Consider the following 25,429-nt stretch of genomic DNA (forward strand, 5'->3'; position numbering starts at 1 on the left):
TTTTGATCATCAAATCTGATATAATTCCCACGTTGCGATAATATTAGTTAACGAACACAGTATACATATTGGCTGAATTTTGATCATCAAATCTGATATAATTCTTACATTGTGATAAGATTAGTTAATGAATATAGCATATATATTAGCTGAAATTTGATAATCAAATCTGAAAAGTTCTATGAGGATCTTATAAGAGTTCCGTTGTTTCCAAAGATCTAAACTCAATAGATTGGGTGTGTTAGGTTTTTTTTTTTTTTTTGGGGGGGTGGTAAAGGATTGGGTGTGTTAGGTTTATCAAATAACTTTCCTAGAAAGAAAAAGACTATCACTTTCTTTTGTTTCTTGTGGGGACGACATCATTTTCATGTAGACACGTCAAACTGATGAATCAAATCGGGTTTGGGTTGAGTAAAAAATAATCAAATCTAAATTAACTCAATTTATGCAATATAAATTTAGCGATCCATACCTGACTCGACTCATATATAACATACACTGCTAAAATACTTCCATATCTAAACAAATTTGGGAAAACTAGTATCTAAATTGAAGTTAAAAGTAGTGGACAAGAGCTAAATTGAGTAAAATCAAGAAAGTCATAAAGTTGGGTTGAGTCTAAGTAAGTTGTAAATTCATTTAATACTCATATTTTGGATATTATCATTCTAAACTCATTCATAACTCATTTACTAAATATAATTAATTTATATCACAATAGAATTTTATAGTTATGCGTTAGAACATTTTGACGGTCTTCTTTCATGGTGGTGGGGAACGACACCAAGTGGAAAGTTTTCCGGGAATGACGGTGGTGAACTGGTGACAACTAGGGAGCAGGAGTACGGAGCCCGCAAGGTCCATTTTCGTCTTCATCCGACTCCCAAAAACCGCAGGTAAATATTCATTTTTATCATGCATCAAAAATGAAAAACTATTGACATATAATATTATCTGATCACTCGATAAATATTTAAAGACCGTTTTTTTAAAAATAAAAACCATTAAAAATCAGTAGTAGAAGTCTTGAGTTAGATGATGAGATCCGTCGCTTCCTCTCCTCCGTAGCTGGTCACCCATGGATGCCCTGCGTCCAGCACCGTTTCGGATGCGGAAAATTAAGGATTTTATAATTAGAGCTAGGATTAGATGAATCGTAATGGGTTGTAGATTTTAAGATAGCTTGATTTATATGACATGGATTTACCGATTTAGATGCTTTAAAAGATCACTAACTAAAGGTGAATCTCCGCAAAAATGAAGCTTCAAGATTGGTTTTCACTTCACTTTAGACCTAAACCCTCCTGATAGTCGGAGTAACAGAGATAGAGAGATGAATTTTATTTGAGAAATTGCATGTGTATCGATATTAATTCAGGATTTTCATGTATGAGATTGACTCCAAAGATTGAAGTTTGAGATATATTTTGAACAAACAATGTCGGGGTTTGGAAGATCTCGAGTGTGACCTCATGGGTTAGTGGGAGTTTGACAATTAGTCAATAAGATCTGCAGTGCCTGACCTCATGGGTTAGTGGGAGTTGACAATTATTTGCGTCCTGCAAGGTGAAGTGATCACCTGAGCCTGTCGAATAGCCACCGCAACACACGGTTGCAATCCGATTTTTGACATCTTTATTAGGAAGAAGTCAAGACCAAGTTTGCTTTGAGAAAGGGACACTATTCTTGCTTATCTTCAAGGTCACGCTTAATCGCTCCCATGGACAATAGGATCGACCCGTATCCTTTTGTCGTCTTTGCTGCGACCAGAAGCCGTAATGAATGATCCCCCAACTTTCGTCTTGGACAGGTGATATGCGAGAAGAATTCATGCCAAGAAGATCATGTATTTGCATCAGGTTGCTGTTAGTGTATCTTATGTTAGACAAAATAATAACGAAGAATGGAATAAGACTTTGAGACATGAATACACCATTTTTAAGGAATTGTTTGCCCAATAAGCCTGCTAATGCTTACTAGTAAAAATTATTTAGGATACAATAAAGTCTCAAAAAAAGAATCATAGATAGCCATTATGGTATTTTTCTAAAAACTCTAAAAAGGAAACAAGTGGAGAATAAATGCTGCACTTTTTTAAAGAAAGAAAGAAAATTGGAAAGTGAAAATTATTGAATAGGAAACGCTGAATTTATAATAATAAGAAATTATGTTTGACCAGCCTTTTGAAACATTGCATCCTTTTGAAAGTATATCATGGACAGACATACCTTTTCAAAAGAACACAACTTTCCATATTTAACAAAAAAAAAAAACTACAAATTTGAATTTAAAAAAAAGTTACTTAATGCTAATTTTGATCCTTGGAGCACAAAGTGCTAAGTTCGCATAATAATCTCGCACCGCACATGAATACTATAGGATCTAATCCACCTAGTCAATGATCTTCAATTGTAAGTTTAGAAGCCTTCTACTTATTGATCCATACACTTATATTTTTTTGGTTGTGACAATACACCTCTTTATTTGTTTTGCAAACAAACTATCAATATCCTTTTGAGGGCAGTGTGACTGTGTGAGTAGTGTCGAATCCTTAGCACCTGCTAAGTCCTTTGATTTTCTTCATAAGTCACTCGACAGGACCGTCCCCGTAGTGCTTGCATCATTTGATGATGTATCCTCGTGGACCCAAATCTTGACATGAGTCCCTTTGTTTTGTTCTGCTAACTAAAGACTCTCTCTTGATCATTTGAAAAATAGGTACGAGGTAGGCCATGCAAGGAGTGAGAAAGCAAGGAACCATCGATAACCAACACTTGATCGATGATTCCATCAATTTCCATCAACGTCCTCGTCCAGAAAGATAAGTTGAACCGCACTTTGACTTTGGACGAGAGCTGCTAAAGAAGTTTCTACCTAATTCTTAGGTTCCCGTCCCTTTTTTGATAGGCCATCGCATCATTATTTTTTAGTACGTTTGGCCAAACGAAAGTAGAGCTAAATAAAATATGAGAAACATAAAAGGGTCATGCATATTGTATGGTGCATGGATATTGAGCGCCCGTTACCAGCAGGTCCACACCCCTGTAATTTGGACCAGACGGACGGGATTTGAACGGGCTTTGCTTGACTCGAGTTAATCGAGCTCGAGTAATCTACAAGTCTATATGGCATATTCTTTTCAGTTTCCAATAATAAGTAGGAATCCCAATTTTCTAAGTAAAGCGATGAAAAGAAAAGAACACAACATGCCCTAGTGCCTCCCAAAATGTCTTCATTAAATTTTATTAAATGGTTTCCAATGATGCAATTATTGGACGGCTCCAACAATACGAGAAGTATTGTAACCGCTACTAGAACGGCCTGACCAAAGTCGTCTTGAATTTTAGAATCTAGCATGCATGCATGAATATATTAAAATAAGTAATGTTGTTTGTGTCCCGACAGGTGTATGCAAATTAGGATGATTTGTAAATTATGTTGAAATTAAGTGAAGGGAAGAAACTTTGTCTCATGTTCATGCCCTAAATAATATCTACAGAAATGAGAAAAAAATAGTTTAATATGTGTAGAAAGGCAATTGGATTAGTCACGGTCGTGTATATGGGGCAATTTTGTCATTTAATGTCAATACTTTTGTGGCAAATCGACCTGGAAAATATAATGATTCGTGCCATCGTTTTCTTTAATTTTTTAATTTAACACCCCAACCTCAATAAGTTTTGCGATCAAGGAATTTGATTAGGGTAAAGAAGATTCCGTGAATGCTTCGTTGGACTCCATCTCGTGAACGAAAGCAAACCCCAAAACAAGTGTAGTTTTTTAATAGCTTTGATAAGGCGGAGGTTAGGATGATGCACTGAGATTCCTAGTCACTTGCCGTGTGATGATGTGATCATCTATAATTTTTTGTTCCAAGCGTGGCGGTGTTTGGCAACAGAATTATGATGGTAATGCTCGATTACCACGAAAGGATTTTCTTAATTGATGACCTGATATATAGTTTAGCTGGTAAAGCATAAATAACAATGATGACGACGACTATAATAAATTAACGAGGAAATGATTAAAGACAAAGGTTATGTCACTATCAAAGAAATTTATGATTTGTATCACTTAAAATTATTTCATCTAAGTTTCTTTTATACAATGTCACAACATTCCTTAGTCTATTTTTTTATTTTACCAGACAAGACATACCATTTGCGTACCTTGGGATATGGAAAAGGATCCAGTCCATTTTATTGGTACAAATGAACTTCACCAATTCGAGAAAAATGATAATAAATAGGAAACGATGGATTCGACCTTGAAGAAAGGTAATTTCATGAATGAAAACATTTATGGCATTATTGCAACTACATGGCCATTTATCGTTATGTTTCCTTTCCTTCTTCATCTTTTTAGCGAGTTTCGAAAAAAAAATTTCAGCACTTTCATTAATATCGATAAATCGATGTAAATCATCCCATACATATGCATTGAGTAACATGGAAGACACCGTTCAGAGATTGATCGGCATGACTCCTGCAATAAATTCAAATCGAATTGGAACCAAACACTTAACTATTTATTTACCCCACGAGATGTCTATAATCAATAGTTGAAGTTGTTTTGGCTATACAACTTGTGTGAGTTCGATTCCTCTCCCCCAAATTTCATTTGAGCATGGAGGAGAAGTAACCTCACAATTCTGTGGCACCCACGAAGGGTCTACTCGTTGCCATCAGCATATGTAAAAATGCCACGAGTTCTTTTTTTCTTCACTTTGTCAGGTTTTTGAACCCTAGAATTTAACGTCCCCACCTCAACCCCTAGCCACTAATCCAAAGCCTTATTGACATGCCGCTAGCTCCTTTTACAATTATAAAAAAAAGCATTTAACCATTCAACTAATCGTGTTTACTATTTTCTTTTTAAAAAGAATGGAAAACTAAGGTATTATTACACTCGCACGTTGCAATAAGATAAGTAAACAAATATAGCACATATATAAATTGAATTTTAATTGTTAAAAGCACTTAACCATTCAATTAATCGTGTTTACTAGAAAACTAAGGTGTCGTTACGCTTCTATGTTGCAATAAGATTAGTAAACCAATATAGCATATATATTAATTGAATTTCGATCATTAAATCTAATAAATTTTATGTGGATCTTAGGTGAGTCGCATCATTTCTAATGATCCAAACCCAAAAGAGTAGGGGAGGATAGGTTTATCAAATAAATTTCCTAAAAAGGAGGCTGTCACTTTCTTTTCATTTCTTATGGGAATGGCTTAACTTATGGTGGTGGGAAACAACACCAGGCGGAAAATTTTTTCCGGGGAAGGATGGTGGCGATAACGACGGAGCAGAGTACGGAGCCCGCAATGTCCGTTTTTTGTCTTCATCCCGCACCCAAAAACCGGCTGGTAAAAAGCATTTCTTTTCATGCATCGAAAATGAAAAACTATAGACATTTATTAAAAAAAAAAATCACTAGTATCTCCAAACGTTGGGGCACCTTAAACTGCATCTCTGCGCAACCTTAAGAATGTCGAAAACGACCCGATTACAAAGAAGAACAAGAACCGAACGAAATCAGATCCCGACCACAACAAGCGCGATCCTAACCGTATCGCCCCTTCGTAGTTCACGTCATCGTTCGATCCGCTCAGATGGAAAAGATCTCCGCTGCTTCGAGAGAATCATCTAACAAAATCGCAAAAAGCTACCACAGAACTTAGCAGTTGCAGTTGCAGTTGCAGTTGCACAAGGGGCCTATGCACGGGGCATGAACGCGACGTGCCCTTCACAACGTATACGCAGCAGAAGTCTTGAATTTAGATGACGAGCTCTGTCGCTTGTGCTCCTTCATAGCTGGTCACCCATGGATGCTCTGCATCAAGCATCGTTTCAAATGGGGAAAATTTTTTAGGATGTAATGATCGGAGCTAGGATTAGATGAATCGTAATGGGTCGTAGATTTAAAGCTAGCTTGATGAATACGACATGGATTTACCGGATCGGATGCTTTAAGAGATCACTAATTGAAGGCGGATCTCTGCAAAAAGGAGCTTCAAGATTGGTTTTCACTTAAGACCTAGAACCCCCTCAAAAAAACAAGAAGTTGACGAGATGGTGAACTCACTGAGGACTTGATCGGCAGAGAGCCTCCGGGAAGCGTCCCTGCACAGCATCATCCTGAGCAGATCCTTCGCCGCCGCCGACACCGACCGGAAGACCCGCGGCGGGAACCTCAGGTTCGCCCTTAGCACCGCCCCGAATATCTCCACCGCGCTCTCCCCGCGGAACGGCGGGAACCCCGCGAGCATCACGTACAGCACCACCCCGGCGCTCCACACGTCCACCTTCTCCCCGTACTCCCTCCCCGCCACCACCTCCGGCGCCACGTAGTGCGGCGTCCCCACCACCCCCTCAGCGCCGCCGCCTGCTCCCCTCCCCCGATCACCTCCGCGGAGCCGAAGTCCGCGAGCCTCAGCCGCCCCCGGGAGTCGAAGAGTATGTTCTCGGGCTTGATGTCCCGGTGGACGACGCCGTGGCGGTGGCAGTGGGCGACGGCACGCATCAGCTGGGCGAGGATCCGGGCGGCCTCGGGCTCCGGGAGGGGGCCGGAGGAGGCGACGGCGCGGTGGAGGTCGGGGGAGTCGCAGAGGTCGAGGACGAGGTGGAGGTGGGAGGAGTCCTCGTAGGCGTTGTGGATGCGGAGGAGGTTCGGGTGCGGGGAGAGGAGGGACATCACCTTGGGCTCCGTGAGGAGGCAGTGGGAGTCGAGGTCGTCGCCGGAGACGGCGGACTTGTCGATGGACTTGACGGCGAGGGAGGGGGCGGCGGATGAGGGCGCGGCGGAGGGCTCGAGCGGCTCGCAGCGGCGGACGACGCCGAAGCGGCCGCGCCCGATCTCCTCGCAGATTCGGTAGTCTCGCTTCAGCGCTTCGGTCATCTCTCTCTCGCGCGCCGCTTGCTGCTGCTGCTTCTTCTCTCTCTACTTTCTCTCTCTGCTCTGCGAAATATAGAGAGAAATATACGGGCGCACCAGGGACCAGGAAGACCTAGGATAAAGTGCTTGGGTGGTGGGGGCCCACTGGGAGGGAATATTCTTTAGAGGAAGATGGGGGAATCCGACGGCTGTGGGATGGATTTGACGGGGAGATGCTGCTCATAGTCATGGCCGATTGGCCGTGGGTTTAGGAAAGGGGCTCCATTTTTCAAATAGAATAACGACAATGCCTTTGATAGCTTTCCGTACAAGGATGGCCCTCCCTGGATCGTGAATTTGCGATAGAAAATGCAATGGCAGTTATTACGTTACCATCAGCGAGAGAGAGAGAGAGAAAGTTATGTTTTAAATGAGGTCGTTAAAAAAAAAATAGGTTTTGAAAATCTTGGATGGTAATTTCAAATTTCCTGGCGTGGTTCATGTAATTAAGGAGTCACAATCCATAGACCGCATGGTTGATAATGTGTGCAAATTAAACTAAATATAAATTTGAATGGCATTTATAATTGGAGTTCACACATCAAAAAATTGGTTGAACGGAATTACATTTGACTTGGACGAGTTTCCTTTGACTAGAAATGGAGGAAAATGTGAGATCCACAATTTCCATTATTCATTCAACTTAAAAATCAATACAAGTCAAAACTTTGGACTCGAATTTGTAGATTTTTGGGAAAACTTATTTCTTTGGTTTCGAAACTTGCATGAGTGGGTAAAATATCTGCCAAGCTTTGCGACGATATATGATTTAGAGCTTGCTCGATATAATTGTAACTAATATGGGTGCCACATCGAAATTGTGCGGTGAAAGTTTCGTAACTCTTCATGTTTGTTAATAGATGCTTTAAAGGTCTCACTCACCAAGTGAAATCGAGTAAGGGTAGCTTCCTAAACCGCATAGGTTAAGAGATTCTTTCATTGACATATTTAACCAAACACTAACATGCATTGGGAAAGTCATTGAAGAGGAGTGCTAGGGTTTTCTCTCTGATATTTCTTGGCGCGATAACTATGAGAATCGGAAGGAAAAAAAAAAACTTCTCGGGATTGCTTGGGTTAATCGGGTGTCAAGAAATATCTGAGAGATTGTGTCATTGGTACTCGTACTTCCCTATATCATAGTCCTCATTAATGTAAATACTGATTCGAATAGAATCACATGAAACTCTTCTATATTTATTTACTATTTCCTCCTTACTTTTCTTTAGGACTATCTCGATTGTCATTCGTTAGTCTATTGCACGATATGCTCAAAGCCTAACTTTCCATGACAATAACTATGCTCGTCTTGTTAGACTACAAGCTCACTTGGGATGATCTCATTTTTTGTTGATTAGACACCGACGATATGTTATTAGAAGGACATGCCCTAGCAATATACATTTAGCAAGAGTTACATTCGATTAGCAAACAAATTTCGATTTCAAAGATAGTAAAGACGCCTGTCCCATGTCTGTACACACTCAATTCACAAGATTTATCAGCTGAATTTAAATAAGCAAAGATGATACAACTTATTCTATACGGTCATGACCGCTTTGGAATTTATCAGGACAAATGAACAAGTCGATCTCGTACCTATGCAAAAATTGTCACGTCACGTACGTGTTCAAGCTGTTTTTTTTTTTTTTTTTTTGGTTGAAAATACATGGGAAGCAAAAGATCTCGTATTTGCTTCATTGGTCTCCATGAGTTTGGCCGTGAATGAAAGCAACCCCAAGCGACCGTCTCACTTAGACAAACAAGAATATTCTCTTCTATATTACATCGGAAACCAAAATATTGTAATATAAAGATGAGAATCGTACTTATAGAATATGAGTAAGGCAAACACCCAAAAAAATAAAAACGGGGAATATGAGATTCTTAGTAAGCTGACCATGTGGTACACTTGGTGGTATTGCCCATAGAATTGTATGGAGAACATTGATTTTGGGAGACATCGATCATGTTGATTAATATATAAACTTTAAATTTTATAAGATATCATGATAGAATATGCCAATGAGATTGCGAGTGACGCAGGTTTGGCCAATACTAGGATTGGCATGTGCGAGATTGGTATTGGCCAATGTTGGCATCAAGATTCGGCATGTTCAGCATGGATAGCCGGCTGGTATCAAGGCGGGACAAAAAGATTGGTATGTGTAGAGGTAGTTGACATATGTGTGGCACAAGCAGTTTGTATACACATGGTTGTGTCAATTCAGTCATAAACATTTCAATTGTACCAATTGAGCCTTGAACCTTTTTCCCAATTTGCCAAAGGAGTCCTTAGTCGAAAATTGTTGATGTGGACAGTGACCATCCGACGTGGAATGACCAATATTAACATGGATAATTTTCACAAATTAAAAAATTTGAAATTTATTTTTTATTTTTAAATTTTCTTTCTTTCTTTTCCTTTTCTTTGTTGTTTCATTTTGGCTATGTCGCTTGTCGGCTGCTGGTGAGGATTGCAAGCCTTCCCTAGATCTAGGCAACAGCCACCTCACCTAAGGCCATCGTGGTTCCTTGGCCGCGGGCTAGGCAGCCCTTGCCAAGTCAGCCAAAATTTAACAGCTAAATAATGCCGACCTTGCAGTCAGACCATTGTGGGGGATAACCCATAACAGAGCACCCTAATTGAAGGGCAAGTCTTGCATGCGTCGCTGTTTATATATATACCATCACATTATGGAACATCAGATTATTTGGTTTCTATATAGGACTTACAATATTTAAGGACTTAAGTGAAGTGTGTGCACACGATCAAAGTAAAAACAAGACCTTTTGCTAATGTCAAACCAAATAAGGAGAGCACGCTTTCGAAAAAGAAAAAGAAAAAGGAAAAGAACGCGCAGATATTTACCTCTAGAACGATGGTTTGAGGCTATCCAATTAGAGCCCGGTTAAATATTTAACCAAAAGAAGATCATTGAAAATTGAAGAAATACGCATTATGAGAAAGTAATTTGTTTCTAATTGCAAAACTGTTGCATTTTCAAAACATGTTTAATGAGGACTAATAGGGGTACAAGTCAAAAATAGATTTTTCCTTGGATAAGTTTTGGAACATTTGACCGTGTTTGTTAAAAATATAAAATTTATATTCCAAAAATAGAAATTCTTTTTATAACAGCATAAAATTTTGGACCTCCTCCTCCTTGATCTCACCACCGCCCTTTGCCGGACCTGCCTGCTCGTAGAGCTCGTCATTCTCGTCCACCTTGCCACATAGCCAAGCAGTCTCGAAGTGGCAAATCTTGGCTTCAAATAATGGCTCAATTACCATGATACTACTGCTCTTGATATGGTTGTGGATGAGAATCATGTTGAGGCGGGTGTTATTATGGATGTAATTGAGGCCATGCACAATGTTGGTGGAGATATACATCCTTGATATCTAGGTCCCAAGGGCTGTGAAATAAGGCATGTTTAGGTTTCCCAAGCAATTTGAGAGGCCGGCATTGTCAACAAACTCATAGACCAAGAATATGTTGTGGCTAGAGGCGGAGGCGCTAAGCAGCTTTGCGAAGCTAACCAGGTGGCTCTGGCAGATCATCTTGAGGAGGTCCTTGAGGTGGCTCATGTCAATCTTGCGCTTGAACTTGCTGGAAAATGACAATGTCCGTGCTGTGGAGAGAGCAATGCCAGGACAAGGAGGATGAGGAGTAGCGAGGTTTGGCAAGGAAGTTGTTGGTGGCAGAGCAGAGCTTGGAGAAGTCATAAATGATGAGATTGTCCATGGGGGAGTGGTGAAAACCAAAGAGGGGTGAGGTGTTGGTGCCAGCGCTAGTGACAGAGGAGGTGGAGATGTAATGCATGTTTGGTAACGTTTCTATTTTCTCGATTTTTTTTGTTCATTGAACAAAAAAAAAGAATAAAAATCTATTTGGTAACATCAATTAATTTTTTTTATTTTTCGGAATACAAAAGTGCTAGGGAATATATTTGAAATAGAAATAAGAAGTAGAAAAAATAGCTTTTTATTTTCAAGAACAATTTCTAAAAATAATTTATTTATTTATTTACCTTTTTGTTTTCTTCCTCCTTGGCCCCCATCATTGCCCACTACTACTCAACCACCGCCGGTTGCCACTGACTGCCGTTGCCGTGGCGGCTGCGGCAAAGAAGAATAACAAAAAGAAAAAAAAAGTCTTAAAAATTATTAAAAAATTAAAAGAAATTTTATGTTACAAAAAAATTTGTAAATTGTACCAAATGCAAACTTGTTCTTTTTCCATTTCAAGAATATAAATTTTATATAGTTACCAAATGTATTATTTTACTTACAAATTGTTATTGGGAATAAAATTAGAAAAAGATTATTTTTTAAAAAAGAAATTATTCTCCAAAATAGAAACATTACCAAGTAGACTTGTAATAGCCACCGTTGGAAGACGTGGAGGCGAGGGGGTGAAGGAGGCAAAGATCAATCTGGGGGTCTAGGATGGAGAGTCTCGAGGAGGAGGAGGAGGTGGGTGGTTTTCTCATGGAAGAACGCACGCAAAGAGAGAACAAAAACAATAATAATAATAAAAATTGTTTCTATCCCAAAAATAGAAAATTTATACTTTTCATTTATATTCCTAACTTATTTTTAGGTACAAAATTTATCTCATATCAAATGAATTTATGTTCTAAACCTATTTTTGAGATCATAAAATAAAAAAATAAAGACATAAAGTGATTATCATACGTGTTCTAAATGCTTTAACGATGTTTTGTAATATATTTCATCTAATTATGACGTTTGGTCGCAAGCTTGGGATTGAAAAATGGGCAAGTAGGAATGAAAGGAGAAACACTTGCTCGTGCCTCCCGCCCACCCTCAAACATTGCAGTCGCATCTTACGTAAGTCTTCGGAAAGCGACCCATTTCCTTGCTCCAAAAGCCAGAAAGAAAGCCAAAGGCCTCTTGTCTTGCGTCTATTTTGCCATTTTCCACGGTCTGTTCCTCTTGCACGCGAGAGGATAAGACAGGTTGTTCGTACGTAATTTACATCATAGCCAAAAGCGTTTTCTTTTGGGAAAAGAAAATTAGATTGGAACGTCACTTGAAATGCGAGGAGCACTCTCGCAAGAAAAATGTCTACGTTATTATCCTTATTTTTCTATATTATAAATAATCTATTTCGGATAACAAGAAAATAAATAATAAATAATTAAAAATTATTGTGAGATCTATTATTTCAAAAACAGTTATGTTAACAAAGTTATTCTCGTAATTCTATTTAAAAGCTGAAAGACTATTCCCTATCTTGTAAGCTCATTATCGAATCCATTTTTAGCTGTCGGATCAACAGCTTATCACACGACTTGACCCAATCGAAGAGTCGTGTTCTTTGGGAAGCTTCTTGGCCCTGACACAGACCCATTATCCGTTAAGTGGAATTTGTGTCAAAACTATTTGGGCAATGATTGTGACCGACTTGAACTTTGGTTTTTTTTTTTTTTTTTTTTTTTTTTCAAGACTCGAACTTTGTTTGTTTTGTAAAAAATAAATAATTTTACCAGCATTTATTTAAAAAAAAAGGTTGAATATCACGTGGATTTCACCTCTGTGAAAATATTTAAAGATAAATTATTGTCGATAATGAATATATTTTTCATTAATTAATTATTTTAAGCAATGCAAGCGATGAAATTTAAGAAAATATTTTTCGAATCATTTATTTTTCATAAAACACGCACCGTTATTTTACTGAATGCTTGTTGCAAGCGTAAACGAGTGCTTCTAATGTTATCATCATGTGAATTCAAATGAACGTGCTCTGTTTTTGTATGGTACAACGGATTGCGTGGCCTCCGTATGAGATCCATGTGATTCATTTGTCGGAATGCATTGAGCCTGTGCAAGATTATGCACAGATTTTTCTTGGACGTCATGAGATTTGGTTCGGCGGACGAGGCATTAATCTATGCAACTAAGAATCTTTTCTTTTTGACATATTAAAGTACACATCAAACTTTTAGAACAGGGAGGAAACGCATAAAATTTCACACAGTATCCAAATAGAAGATGTGTGGCAAAAGTATTATAATATTTTGAAGGGAAAAAGTATTTATTCATTATGACATACTCACTTTAAATATTTTTTTTGTGATACCATAAATTCAAACTTGTACCTCTATAACACATTTTTCCCATAAAAAATTTTGTGATACCAAAAATCTCAAATCTGTACTCATATAACATGCCTACCCAAAACTTGTACTTACATAACACATTTACTTCCTTCAAAATTCTATTAATGAACTCACTAAATCTATTTACATGGACAACAAAAAGCAAATAGTGTTGACGTAACGCTCACGTGGCAGACGTATCCAACTCATTATATGTTTTCTCTTCTTGTTTTCTTTTTCCTTTCTTTTTCACTTCCACCTTCGTTTTCTCGCTTGGTTTGGCAATGGTGATGATGTTGGTGATGGCGACAGCAAGGGCAGTGGCGATGGCGAAGGAGGAAAGAAAAAATTCATGATAGAGTAAATGTTAGGATCTAAGTTTGAGATTTTTTTTTTTTTGTCATAAAAAAGAACTAAATCTATTAGAGAGATATAGTTTGAGATTTTTGAATGAATGTGTTACGTGACTACAAATTTTTGGTTTTTGGTGTGACTAAATGTATCTCAATAGTAAGCATAATTTAAGATATCTTGTGGCTTTTATCCTATTTCAAATGTAAGATCGCATTCTGATCTAATAATTTAGACTTTTAAAGTAACAAGTAGAACAATAGCTCCATATGATGTGATTGGCAAGCCAATCACATTCTTCGCACGAAAGTCATCAATCGACTTTAGTATTTTAAATTTTTGAATTCTTGTCTTTTACTGGCTCACTCCGGTTAGATATACCAATCAGATGAGCTTTTCTCCGGCGATATAGAAAGCTAGGCTATAATATATTTCGTATCGAGTTAGGGAATCGCTAATGTTGATAGCCTCAATGTAGTATGTTAAGCCCAAAAAAAAAAAAAAAAAAGGGAAGGAAGAAGTAGAAGAAGGAGGCAGCAGGAATCAAGAATATTCCCTTCAACGTCAAAATCTTTGCTCTGTATTTTTTCTTGCTTGCCGTACCCGAAACCCAACAGATAACTAAACCCCACAATTTTCGCAGAAAGCAGGGAAGAGAGAGAGAGAGTAATGACCGAAGCGCTGAAGCGAGACTACCGAATCTGCGAGGAGATCGGGCGCGGCCGCTTCGGCGTCGTCCGCCGCTGCGAGCCCCTCCGCGCCGCCGCCGCGCCCTCCTCCGCCTCCTCCCTCGCCGTCAAGTCCATCGACAAGTCCGCCGTCTCCGGGGACGACCTCGACTCCCACTGCCTCCTCATGGAGCCCAAGGTGCTGTCCCTCCTCTCCCCGCACCCGAACCTCCTCCGCCTCCACAATGCCTACGAGGACCCCTCCCACCTCCACCTCGTCCTCGACCTCTGCGACTCCCCCGACCTCCACCGCGCCGTCGCCTCCGCCGGCTCCCTCCCGGAGCCCGAGGCCGCCCGGATCCTCGCCCAGCTGATGCGCGCCGTCGCCCACTGCCACCGCCACGGCGTCGTCCACCGGGACATCAAGCCCGACAACGTACTCTTCGACTCCCGGGGGCGGCTGAGGCTCGCGGACTTTGGCTCCGCGGAGGTGATCGGGGGAGAGTCGGGGGCGGGGTTGAGGGGGATCGTGGGGACGCCGTACTACGTGGCGCCGGAGGTGGTGGAGGGGAGGGAGTACGGGGAGAAGGTGGACGTGTGGAGCGCCGGGGTGGTGCTGTACGTGATGCTGGCGGGGTTCCCGCCGTTCTACGGCGAGAGCGCGGCGGAGATCTTCGGGGCGGTGCTGAGGGCCAACCTGAGGTTCCCGCCGCGGGTCTTCCGGTCGGTGTCGGCCACGGCGAAGGATCTGCTCAGGAAGATGCTGTGCAGGGACGTTTCCAGGAGATTCTCTGCCGATCAAGTCCTGAGTGAGTTCTCTTTTTCCTTTTCCTTTTGGGTCAATTTAATAAATCATTCAAGTTCTGTTCTTGTTGTAATTACTCATCAAGCGTTTGAATGAACTAAAAATCCGATCTTGGAGCGGCATCAGTTTCTTAGATTCACCTTCAGCTTGGTATTTTGGTGATACTTAGGACCATCTATCCATCTGGGTTGTTTCTTTTTTCCCAGAAAAACTCAGACAGAATTGAGAAAAACTTCAAATATGCTGCTTCAAAAGCAAAAAGGAAAACTTCACTCATGAAGGTTAAGCACAGTGTCTGTGGGGACAATGTGTAATATAAAAACTCATCTGGACCCATTGCAATCTGTCTGATCTTAGCTAAAATCCTGTGATTTGTGATTGTTTATGTTTTTTTAACTGGATAAGTGATGACGATGCAGGGCATCCATGGGTAACCAGCTTCGGAGGAGCAGAGGCGACCGATCAACAAATCTTAAACTGAGTGAATGAACAGCTTTTCGTTCTCGTCTTTTGTCGCTGTTAGCATTAGTAAGGGCATGCGAGCTGCTGTGAATAGTCTGTGAAGGAGTGGCTTGATGCGATTGTAAATATAGCCATGAAGTAAGGAGGGAAAGTGACTGGGTGCTCTCAGGAAGGTTTTGTTGTGATGTACATGGATGGATTTTCCCGGAAGGAAGGAAGCCACTGTTCCCTCTTCCTTTCTTTGAGGGGGATTGCGTTTGTAAATTTCGCAGTAAAGAAGGCTCGTCTGGCTGATAGACTCTCTCTCTCTCTCCCTCTCTCTCGATGCGCAGTTAGTACTCTGCAGATGGAGACAAATTTGACTCTGATCACTCTCCGTACCGTACCACTGCTCCGTAATTATCGCTTTTCTTAGAATGCACTCCTGCCAAGTGTCAAGCGGTCCAACTTGAATCCGTAGTTCGATCGACACGTGTGCCGCCGGCCTCCCTCTTCAGATTTTCCAGATTCTCCTTTCTCTCTTTCCCGTTACTCTATTCTACCGTACTCTCTTTCTCTCTCTTGCTTTTGCTTCAAACGGTCGCCGGAGAATTTCGATCGATCTCGCCCTTGACGCCCGCGCGGCCGCGGCGTCCTTCGGCATCGAACGGCTCGCTGCTTGCTCCGGTCTCTCTCTTCACGAGAGTCGAACTGCCGTGACTGCCGTGAACCTCTGCAGCCGCTGTTTGGGAGACGGAGCCGAAGTCATGGATGAGGCCCTTTTTGGCGCGCCTCTGATTTCCATGCAAATGTCCTTCGCCGTGAGTACAAGGAAGAACACGACACGCTCCAAACATAAGTACAACGTAACTCGACACGATTTCTTGAGTCAAATTTGAACGTTTGTGACTTCTTGTCGTCCATGAGTCGCCAGGTGCAAGCTAGCCTGTGGTGGGTCGCCAGTCACCCCGTGGGCGGTGATTGGTCAAGCCCAAGGAAAAAGAAGAAAAGACAAAAAGAAAAAGAAAAAGAAAAGGAAAGGAAAAAAACTAAAAAATCGATTTTAAAAATAATAAAATAATAAAAATTATTGAAAATGAATGTACGCTTAAAAATATTCCCTGCCGAACGACGAAAAACATTTTATAGTTCATTTTCAAATTTTAACCGAACATTTGAAAATATGATTATTTTTCTAAAAAAAAAAAGCTTACCGGAAAATAATTTCCAGAAACGCAATATCTTTCATAAAATAAACGGAAACTAAATGTATAATTTTATTACGGCAATCGGAATTAGATTCCACATCCTTTTAGTTGTGCTGTAGATATTAATATTGCAGATTCAAAGTCATTCCGGGTTTCGCTCCTCCAATGGGCCATGCATTTCCCTAGAATATTAATTTCTACTAATTACAGATTCTGTTTTTGCTTTGTGTTGTTCGAATGTAAAACCTAATTCTATAAGATAAAAATTAGATACAGTTAGACTCGATTTGAATACATAGTTGAGGAGACCGTGTTTCTTAATATATATATTTTTATAGCGGAATAACTATTATTAAATAGTTCAAGAAAATTCCTGTATGAAGATTGTCAATTTATATATCGAGAAATTATCCAATCAATCCTAAATCTTTTGTAAGAATGTCAATGCACTCCTACAATTTTTAATTTTATCAATTTAATTGTAAATCATTATGTGAAATTCCAATGTATTTTTTCCAATCAATTGTTGTAAAAAACGTTGCCAGCAATATGTCCAATGATAGCTTAATTTTGGATTATCGGTGTGGATAATATATTGATAGATATAGAAATTTAGTCCAAACATGTACAAATATTATGCCGTGGAATTGCTGTGTCAATTAACATTTCTTTGCATTTAATTTCAGCTACAAATTTCTCGTTGACCAAAAAGTTAAAGTATATGCTCTGATTGCTTTTGGATTATCATATAGGCCATTTAGTGACTTGTACGTGCCCGCAAAACATTCGGTATTGTGTTTATTGCGAATGATGTCAAAAGCCGAACTGCATATTAGTAGATTCATATCACAAACCAATGTCAATTTTTAAGGATCAGGAATCCCCTACGCGATTGGATCAAACCGGCCAATTCCGGGCGGTTCTCGGGTCATGGGTCCAATTCTTGGTTCCATAAAAACGAAACCAGTTAATTTTGGTTCGGTCCCTAATTTTGGATTGGATTGGTTATTATTATTATTTAATTTTTACAAATATGTAAAATACTACAAATAAAAACTAAACCCAACTTGACGCACGGTTCGTTCCGTCCCTTGCGCATGGCTTTTCACTGTCTTTGAATCTTCACTCTTCAGACTTCGGTTCAGTGTTGAGTCTTCTTGCCCCACCTCCAAGCCCCACTCTCACGCATGCTCTGCAGTTCAGTAATCGCGCCTACAACTCTAAGCCCAAGTCGGGCCTTGTGGCCTCCTCTGAGTCACTCTTCAGTCTTCTTGCCAGACCCTCTTGCTCGATCGGAGTCGCTCGTGCCTCCAACTCCAAGCCCTAATCGCGCCTTAGGCTCTGAGTTGCTTGCGCCTCGCGTCCCTCTCGCTGTCGTCTGGACTGTCTCGCTCAACCTTCTGTTCGCAGCTAGCTCGCCACCATCGAGGTACATATCGTGCTCTATTTTTGCACATCATCGCTCTGTTTGTTTTCAGTCAAATTACCCCTAGGAAAGACCTGTTAAACATGGATGGATGTCTTCGGTATATCTTTATTCTTTGTCTATAAACCAGCAACTTCACCGGAGTCAACAAGATGATATGGACACATCATGTTTCTGTTCACTTTCAGGCGGCCAAGTGGGATTCGTGTTCCAAAAGCACCACCATTACTTATTTAAGATCGTACAGTTTAATTAAAGACCACTTCAATCGGGAACAGGAAAGCGACTTTGAACGGGAACAAGAATCAAAGCCAAGAAGAAGGACGTGGCTGTTGATAAACTTGTGAAACTGATAAAATTTTTTGGATGTGTACGCTGCAAAAGCATGGTTTTTGTATTAGTTATAGTTGTTGGTTAGTGATGTTGTGTGCAAATATATGGTGTAGTTTATAGATGATGGACAAGAGATCAATTAGGATAATTGAAGGACAAAGAATATGGGATATGGGAAATAATTTCATTAGTTGGATAAAATAATTATACAATAATTGAAGGAGGTGTTGGTAAGGGAGCTACGTGATGTGGATTTTATGCTTAGCTCCCCTCACTCTTTTATATTTGTTGTTCTACTATGCTCTCCCCTCTTTCAAGGTGCTCTGCCAACATTCTAGATTTGTGTAGAATGTTGTTCACTTTGGCTTAATTTAGAGAGTTCTAGATTGTAGTTTATCCTCTCTTCTTCTAGAGAGATCTACACATGTGCTTCTACATTTTTCTCTTTCTTCCAAAAACTTCATCTAGGGAATTCTAGAAGTTTAGCAACTCTAGAAAATTCTAGAAAATGGATCACCATTTCCAACACTCCCCCTTGATCCATTTTCGGGATACTTTGGCTATTGTAGTTTGTCCCATGTCTTTTATTCCGTTTTCGTCCACGATCCCTTGCATTCTCTTGTCGAACCACTTGCACTTGCCTTTGAACATGCATGACTTTTCTTCAACGATGCCCCATATGTCTTGAGGCATCAAAATGCTTTCAGTTGTAATTGTTAGCTCGGGCTCTGGCTCTGGCTCCGGCTTTGGTTCTGGCTCTGGCTCTGGCTCTGGCTCTGTTGGCTCTCGCTTGAGCTCTGGCCTTTGATTCTAGCTCTAGCTTCGGCTCTAGCTCTGTTGGCTCTCTCTTGAGCTCTGGCCTTTTTAGTTGAGGATGGTGAGGACAAACGCCCATAACCATTCGATATGCTTGGCTCTGATACCATGATAAAAATATTGGATGTGTGTGATGCCGAAGCATGGTTTTGATATTAGATATAGTTTTTGGTTAGTGATATTGTGTACAAGTGTATGGTGTAGTTTATAGATGATGGACAAGGGATCAACTAGGATGATTGAAGGATATAGGACATGGGGGAAATAGTTCCATTAGTTGAACAAAATAGTTTGATGGAGGTATAGTAGAGATCTATGACCTCTCATGGTGGAGGGTTCACCTCACACGTGAGGGTTACCTCTCACACTCAAATGAATGAACTATAAGCCTATTTATAGGCGTGAGTCACCGCCTTAGTACAACATTCTAGATTTCTATAGAATGTTGTCCATGTAGGCTTCATCTTAGAAATTTTAGATTGTAGTTCTTCTAGAGAGTTCTGCTTGCTTGCATTCCCACGTGAACCTTCTAGATTTATTTAGCAACCTCTATTATCAACAATTCTAGACAATATCAATCTTGAAGTTTCTAGAAAGTTTTAGAGAAAATAGATCACAATTTCCAACAGAAATAATATTACCCTTTTGGGAACCGGACCAACTGATCCGGTCTAGTTCAGTTCCAGGACCTCATGGTCTGGTTTCCAGTTCCAAAGAATGAGGAACCGATCACACCAGTTCGGCTCTTGGGCGGGAACCGGATCGTCTTGGAACTAACCACTCCTAATTATGACTTGTACATGCATGCAAAACATTTGGTATTGTGTTTAGTGCGAATGATGTCATAGACCAAACTGCATATTAGTAGATTGACATCACGGATCTATGTCAATTTCATGTATCAAGGGACAAAATATGACGTAAAATCAGTGTCTTCTGTTTGCTGCTTTCGGTAGCCACACATCGGAACAATGCTGATTGTGCTCCAACATCCTAATGTTGGTTGGGTCCACCTTCATGTGGGGCCCAACCAGCATTAAAAAAAAAAAACAAAAGAAAAGAAAAAGAATAAAAAGAAGTGGAGTTGTCGTACGTGGGGTGTGCGTCCAAAGAGAGGAGAGAGAAAAAAAAACCAGAAAAGAAAACTGCAGCAAAAAAGAAAGAGAAGAGAGGAAGAGTGCTGCAACTTTGTGGCTTTGATTCGATGGCCAAATATTGTCGGAATCGGCTCAAATTTCAGTATGTTGTTCGTGAGACCGAGGGCTACGAGTTGATGGTTTTTGTTCGTCGAGAACCGTCTCCAAATTCTCCAGTCGCGGTTAAGGTTTTCTTGCTCCAAACTTGTTTATCTACCTATGTGGTGAGAAGAAGATGATTGTAACGTTGATGTTGAGACTCTAGTGTGTGACTAGAGAAGAATACTTTGTGTATCCTGCTATTCTTGGTGATTAGTGGATGTTTTTGGGCGGTCCGTGGTTTTCCCGCATCGGGTTTTCACGTTAAATCCTTGGTGTCGTTATTTGCTTTGTCTACTTATTATTTCGGCGTTATATTTGCATTTTGTGAGGCTATATATATTGCTGGTTGTTGCTGGGGTTAAGAAAATTTTAGTTGATTTAGCTTCGGGGGAGAAATTGATCCTGGATAGCGTTTGGCTTTGGTGAATTGTTGTACCCGAGTTCTCCCCAACAAGTGGTATCGGAGCACGGTTGAATTTTAGTGTTAAATGGAAGAAACCAGCAGCACCATGTTTAAGTTAAATGCCTCGAATTATTCTATTTGGAAGCCTCGGATGGAAGATGTGTTATATTGCAAAGACTTATTTGATCCTATTGAGGGTGATGAAGCCAAAGGAGATAAGGAAGACAAAGAATGGGAGAGAATGAATCGGAAAACAGTTGGGTTTATCCGACAATGGATTGATGATAGTGTTTTTCATCATGTTGCTCAAGAAACGAGGGCGGACACTTTGTGGAAGAAATTACAAGATCTTTATGAGAGAAAAACTCCACAAAATAAAGCTCTTCTAGTTAAGCGACTTGTGAATTTGAGATACAAGGAGGGGAGTAACATGGCGGAACACTTGAGTGAATTTCAAGATGTTGTAAATCAATTGACAAATCTTGAGATTGATCTTGGTGATGAATTGCAGTCATGCTTATTACTTGGTACTCTTCCGATAGTTGGGACACCTTGGTTGTGGCATTAAATAACTCGGCTCCTTTTGGTGTGCTTTCTATGAGCATGGTTAAAGAAAGCTTGTTCAATGAAGAAACAAGAAGAAAAGGCTTGAATTATGCCTCTACATCAGATGCTCTTGTTATAGAAAACAGGGGGAGAAGTCAATCAAGAAGGTTTCAAAGAAATGATACCGAGGCAAGTCAAGAGGAAGGTCGAAATCAAGACCGAGGAGGAGTGTCAAGTGTTATAATTGCGGTAAAATGGGACATTATGCAAAAAGAGTGTTGGTTGCCAAAGAGAGATAGATTCCATGATAGAAATGGAGATCAAAAGAAAGAAGAGAAACAAGCTACAACGGCGGTTGCATCCGATGGCGATATTGTGTTTGTATGTGATGACGGATATGTGAATTTTACATGCCAAGACTCTATGTGGGTTGTTGATTCCGCAGCTTCTTTTCATGTCACCTCACAGCGTGATTACTTTGCTTCTTATCGCAGCGGCGACTTTGGTTGCATAAGGATGGGAAACAATGATGTTTCCAAGGTTATTGGCATGGGAGATGTTTATTTGAAAACCGATATCGGATGTAATTTGCTTTTGAAAAATGTGAGACATGTTCCGGATATTAGACTTCACTTGATCTCTACGGGTGCCTTGGATGATGATGGTTATTGTAATTCATTCTTTGATGGCAAATGGAAGTTGACTAAAGGTTCCATGGTAGTGGCAAAAGGTAAGAAGACAGGCTCTCTTTACACCATGCAAGCTGACTTGATTAAAGAAGAGGTAAATGCAGTGGAGGATTCCTCGGTTGATTTATGGCATATGAGGTTGGGTCATCTTAGCAAGAAAGGACTTGAAACTCTTGCTAGAAAGAACCTTTTACCTTTGAAAGAGAAAAATCTAAAGGAATGCACTCATTGTCGGCGGTAAGCAATATAGATTCTCATTTGAGTTCCTCTCCACACAGGAAATTAAATGTACTTGATTTAGTTCACACTGATGTTTGTTGCATGGATGCTAGAACTCTTTGAGGTGCATTATACTTTGTGACATTTATTGATGACTGTTCTAGAAAAGTGTGGGCTATTGCTTTGAAATCTAAAGATCAGGTGCTTGAGGCTTTCAAGCAATTTCATGTCAATGTGGAAAGAGAAACTGGGAAGAAGCTGAAATGTGTTCGGGTTGACAACGGTGGTGAATATAGAGGCCCATTTGAACACTATTGTAGGGATTATGGTATCAAGCTTGAGAAGACTGTTCCAAAAACACCACAGCATAATGGAGTGGCAGAGAGAATGAACCGGACAATTAATGATCGGATTCGGTGTATGCTTTCTCATGCGAAGTTGCCTAAGTCATTTTGGGGTGAAGCGATGAGAACAACAGTAGACTTGATAAATCTTTCTCCATCGGTTCCTCTTAAGGGGATGTTCCGCAAAGAGTTTGGAGTGGCAAAGATGTTTCCTACAGCCATCTAAAAGTGTTCGGTTGTCGGGCATTTGTGCATGTTCCAAGAGATGAAAGATCCAAGCTTGATGACAAGTCTAAACGGTGTATCTTCTTAGGTTATGGACATGAAGAGTTTGGCTACGAGGTTATGGGATCCAGTTGCAAAGAAAGTCATTAGAAGTCGAGATGTGGTGTTTTGTGAGTATCAAACTATTGAAGACATTGACAAGGTGGAGAGACCAAAGAATACAGCTCAACGTTTAGTTGGTTTTAGCCCAAATCCTTCTAATGTTGATAGAAATCATGGAGGAGAAGTGCAAGGAAGTCATGAAGATGGTGAGTCCTCACATAATGTTGATTCTTCAGCTGATATAGGTGAAATAGCTGAGGAAGAGCAATCTATCATACCTCAAGTTAGAAGATCTGAAAGAGAGCGTAGGCCTTCTCAAAAATATTTGCCACATGAGTATGTGTTACTCACTGATGCAGGGGAGCCAGAAACTTATGAAGAGGCTATATCATGTGAAAGAAAGAATGAGTGGCATGAAGCCATGCAAGAGGAGCTTAAATCCTTGCATGAGAACCACACATTTGAATTGGTGAGGTTGCCTCAAGGTAAGAGAACACTCACAAATAAGTGGGTGTATAAGTTGAAGACGGAAGAAAATAGTTTACAACCACGATACAAGGCTAGACTTGTTGTGAAGGGATTTCGTCAAAAGAAGGACATAGACTTTGAAGAGATTTTTTCACCGGTTGTAAAGATGTCTTATATTCGAGTTGTTCTTGGATTGGCCGCCAGTTTAAATTTAGAAATTGAACAACTTGATGTAAAGACGGCTTTTCTTCATGGAGACCTAGAAGAGGAGATATATGTGGAGCAACCAGAGGGTTTTGAAGTTGAAGGCAAGGAGCACCTTGTATGTAGATTGAAGAAAAACTTATATGGTCTCAAGCAAGCGCCTAGGCAATGGTATATGAAGTTTGAGTCATTCATGGAAGAACAAGGATACGGTAAGACAAATTCCGATTCTTGTGTTTTTATGAAAAGATTCTCAGATAATGATTTTCTTATTCTCCTACTTTATGTGGATGATATGTTGATTGTTGGGCATGATGCCAAGAAAATCAAGAGTTTGAAAAATGAGTTGAGTAAAGCTTTTGCAATGAAAGACCTAGGCCCGGCTAAGCAAATCTTAGGCATGAGAACTATCGTGATAGAAAGAATAAGAAATTGTGGTTATCTCAAGAGAAGTATATTGAGAATGTGCTTGAAAGATTCAACATGAGCACATGTAAACCGGTGAGTACTCCACTTGCAAGCCATTTCAAGTTGAGTTGTAATGAGTGTCATTCAAGTGAGAAAGAGAAGGTTGAGATGATGAAAATTCCTTGTGCATCAGTCGTGGGTATTTTGATGTACGCCATGGTTTGTACAAGACCGGATATTGCTCATACAGTTGGTGTTGTGAGTAGATTTCTCTCTAATCCAGGTAAGGAACATTGGGCCGCTGTTAAATGGATTTTGAGATATCTTAGAGGCACTTCTACACTTTGCTTGTGCTATGGAAATGCAAAACCTGAGTTGAGTGGCTTCTCGGATGCGGACTATGCCGGTGATGTTGATTCCCGAAAATCCACATCGGGTTTTATAATAATCTTTGTAGGGGGAGTTGTTTCATGGCAATCGAGATTGCAAAAATGTACCGCTTTGTCTACAACTGAAGCGGAGTATATTGCTATTACCGAAGGAGGTAAAGAACTTTTGTGGATGCAAAAATTCCTACAAGAGTTGGGCTTGAAGCAAGAGAAGTTTGTTCTATATTGCGATAGCATGCGTGCCATCCATCTTAGCAAGAATCCGGTGTTTCATTCAAAATCGAAGCATGTTGATGTGAAGTATCATTGGATCCGAGAAAAGCTAGAAGAGAAGCTCTTCCTACTTGAGAAAGTTCATACCGACAACAATATGTCCGACATGATGACCAAAGCCTTGCCTCGTGATGAAGCTTGATGCTTGTAGAAGAAAAGCGGGCATGGCGAATCTTCCCACATGAGGTGGAGGGGGAGATTTGTTGGCTGGGTCCACCTTCATGTGGGGCCCAGCCATCATTAAATAAAATAAAAACAAAAGAAAAGAAAAAGAATAAAAAGAAGTGGAGTTGTCGTACGTGGGGTGTGCGTCCAAAGAGAGGAGAGAAAAAAAACCAGAAAAGAAAACTGCAGCAAAGAAGAAAAGAAGAGAGGAAGAGTGCTGCAACTTTGCGGCTTTGATTCGAAGGCCAAATATTGTCGGAATCGGCTCAAATTTCAGTATGTTGTTCGTGAGACCGAGGGCTACGAGTTGATGGGTTTTGTTCGTCGAGAACCGTCTCCAAATTCTCCAGTCGCGGTTAAGATTTTCTTGCTCCAAACTTGTTTATCTACCTATGTGGTGAGAAGAAGATGATTGTAACGTTGATGTTGAGACTCTAGTGTGTGTCTAGAGAAGAATACTTTGTGTATCCTGCTATTCTTGGTGATTAGTGGATGTTTTGGATGGTCCGTGGTTTTTCCCGCATCGGGTTTTCCATGTTAAATCATTGGTGTCGTTATTTGCTTTGTCTACTTATTATTTCGGCGTTATATTTGCATTTTGTGAGGCTATATATATTGCTGGTTGTTGCTGGGGGT

The 25,429-nt window shown here is 40.3% G+C and overlaps 2 protein-coding genes across 2 annotated transcripts; one reads left to right on the forward strand and one right to left on the reverse strand.

Moving 5' to 3' along the window:
* Positions 1 to 5,445: 5,445 nt before the first annotated feature.
* LOC104414506 (phosphoenolpyruvate carboxylase kinase 2) lies at positions 5,446 to 6,994 on the reverse strand. Its single transcript, XM_010025647.3, is given in 4 exon segments — positions 5,446 to 5,839; positions 5,963 to 6,017; positions 6,092 to 6,383; positions 6,386 to 6,994. Coding segments are annotated over 4 exon segments (891 nt in total). The 5' UTR covers positions 6,905 to 6,994; the 3' UTR covers positions 5,446 to 5,814.
* Positions 6,995 to 13,921: 6,927 nt separating this feature from the next.
* On the forward strand, positions 13,922 to 15,654 carry LOC104414507 (phosphoenolpyruvate carboxylase kinase 2). The gene is made up of 2 exons (XM_010025650.3): positions 13,922 to 14,900; positions 15,316 to 15,654. The coding sequence occupies exons 1-2, from the start codon at positions 14,093 to 14,095 to the stop codon at positions 15,375 to 15,377; spliced, it is 870 nt and encodes a 289-aa protein (XP_010023952.2). The 5' UTR covers positions 13,922 to 14,092; the 3' UTR covers positions 15,378 to 15,654.
* Positions 15,655 to 25,429: the final 9,775 nt, after the last annotated feature.

The sequence above is a fragment of the Eucalyptus grandis genome, chromosome 8 (assembly GCF_016545825.1).
Source record: "Eucalyptus grandis isolate ANBG69807.140 chromosome 8, ASM1654582v1, whole genome shotgun sequence".
NCBI lineage: Eukaryota > Viridiplantae > Streptophyta > Magnoliopsida > Myrtales > Myrtaceae > Eucalyptus > Eucalyptus grandis.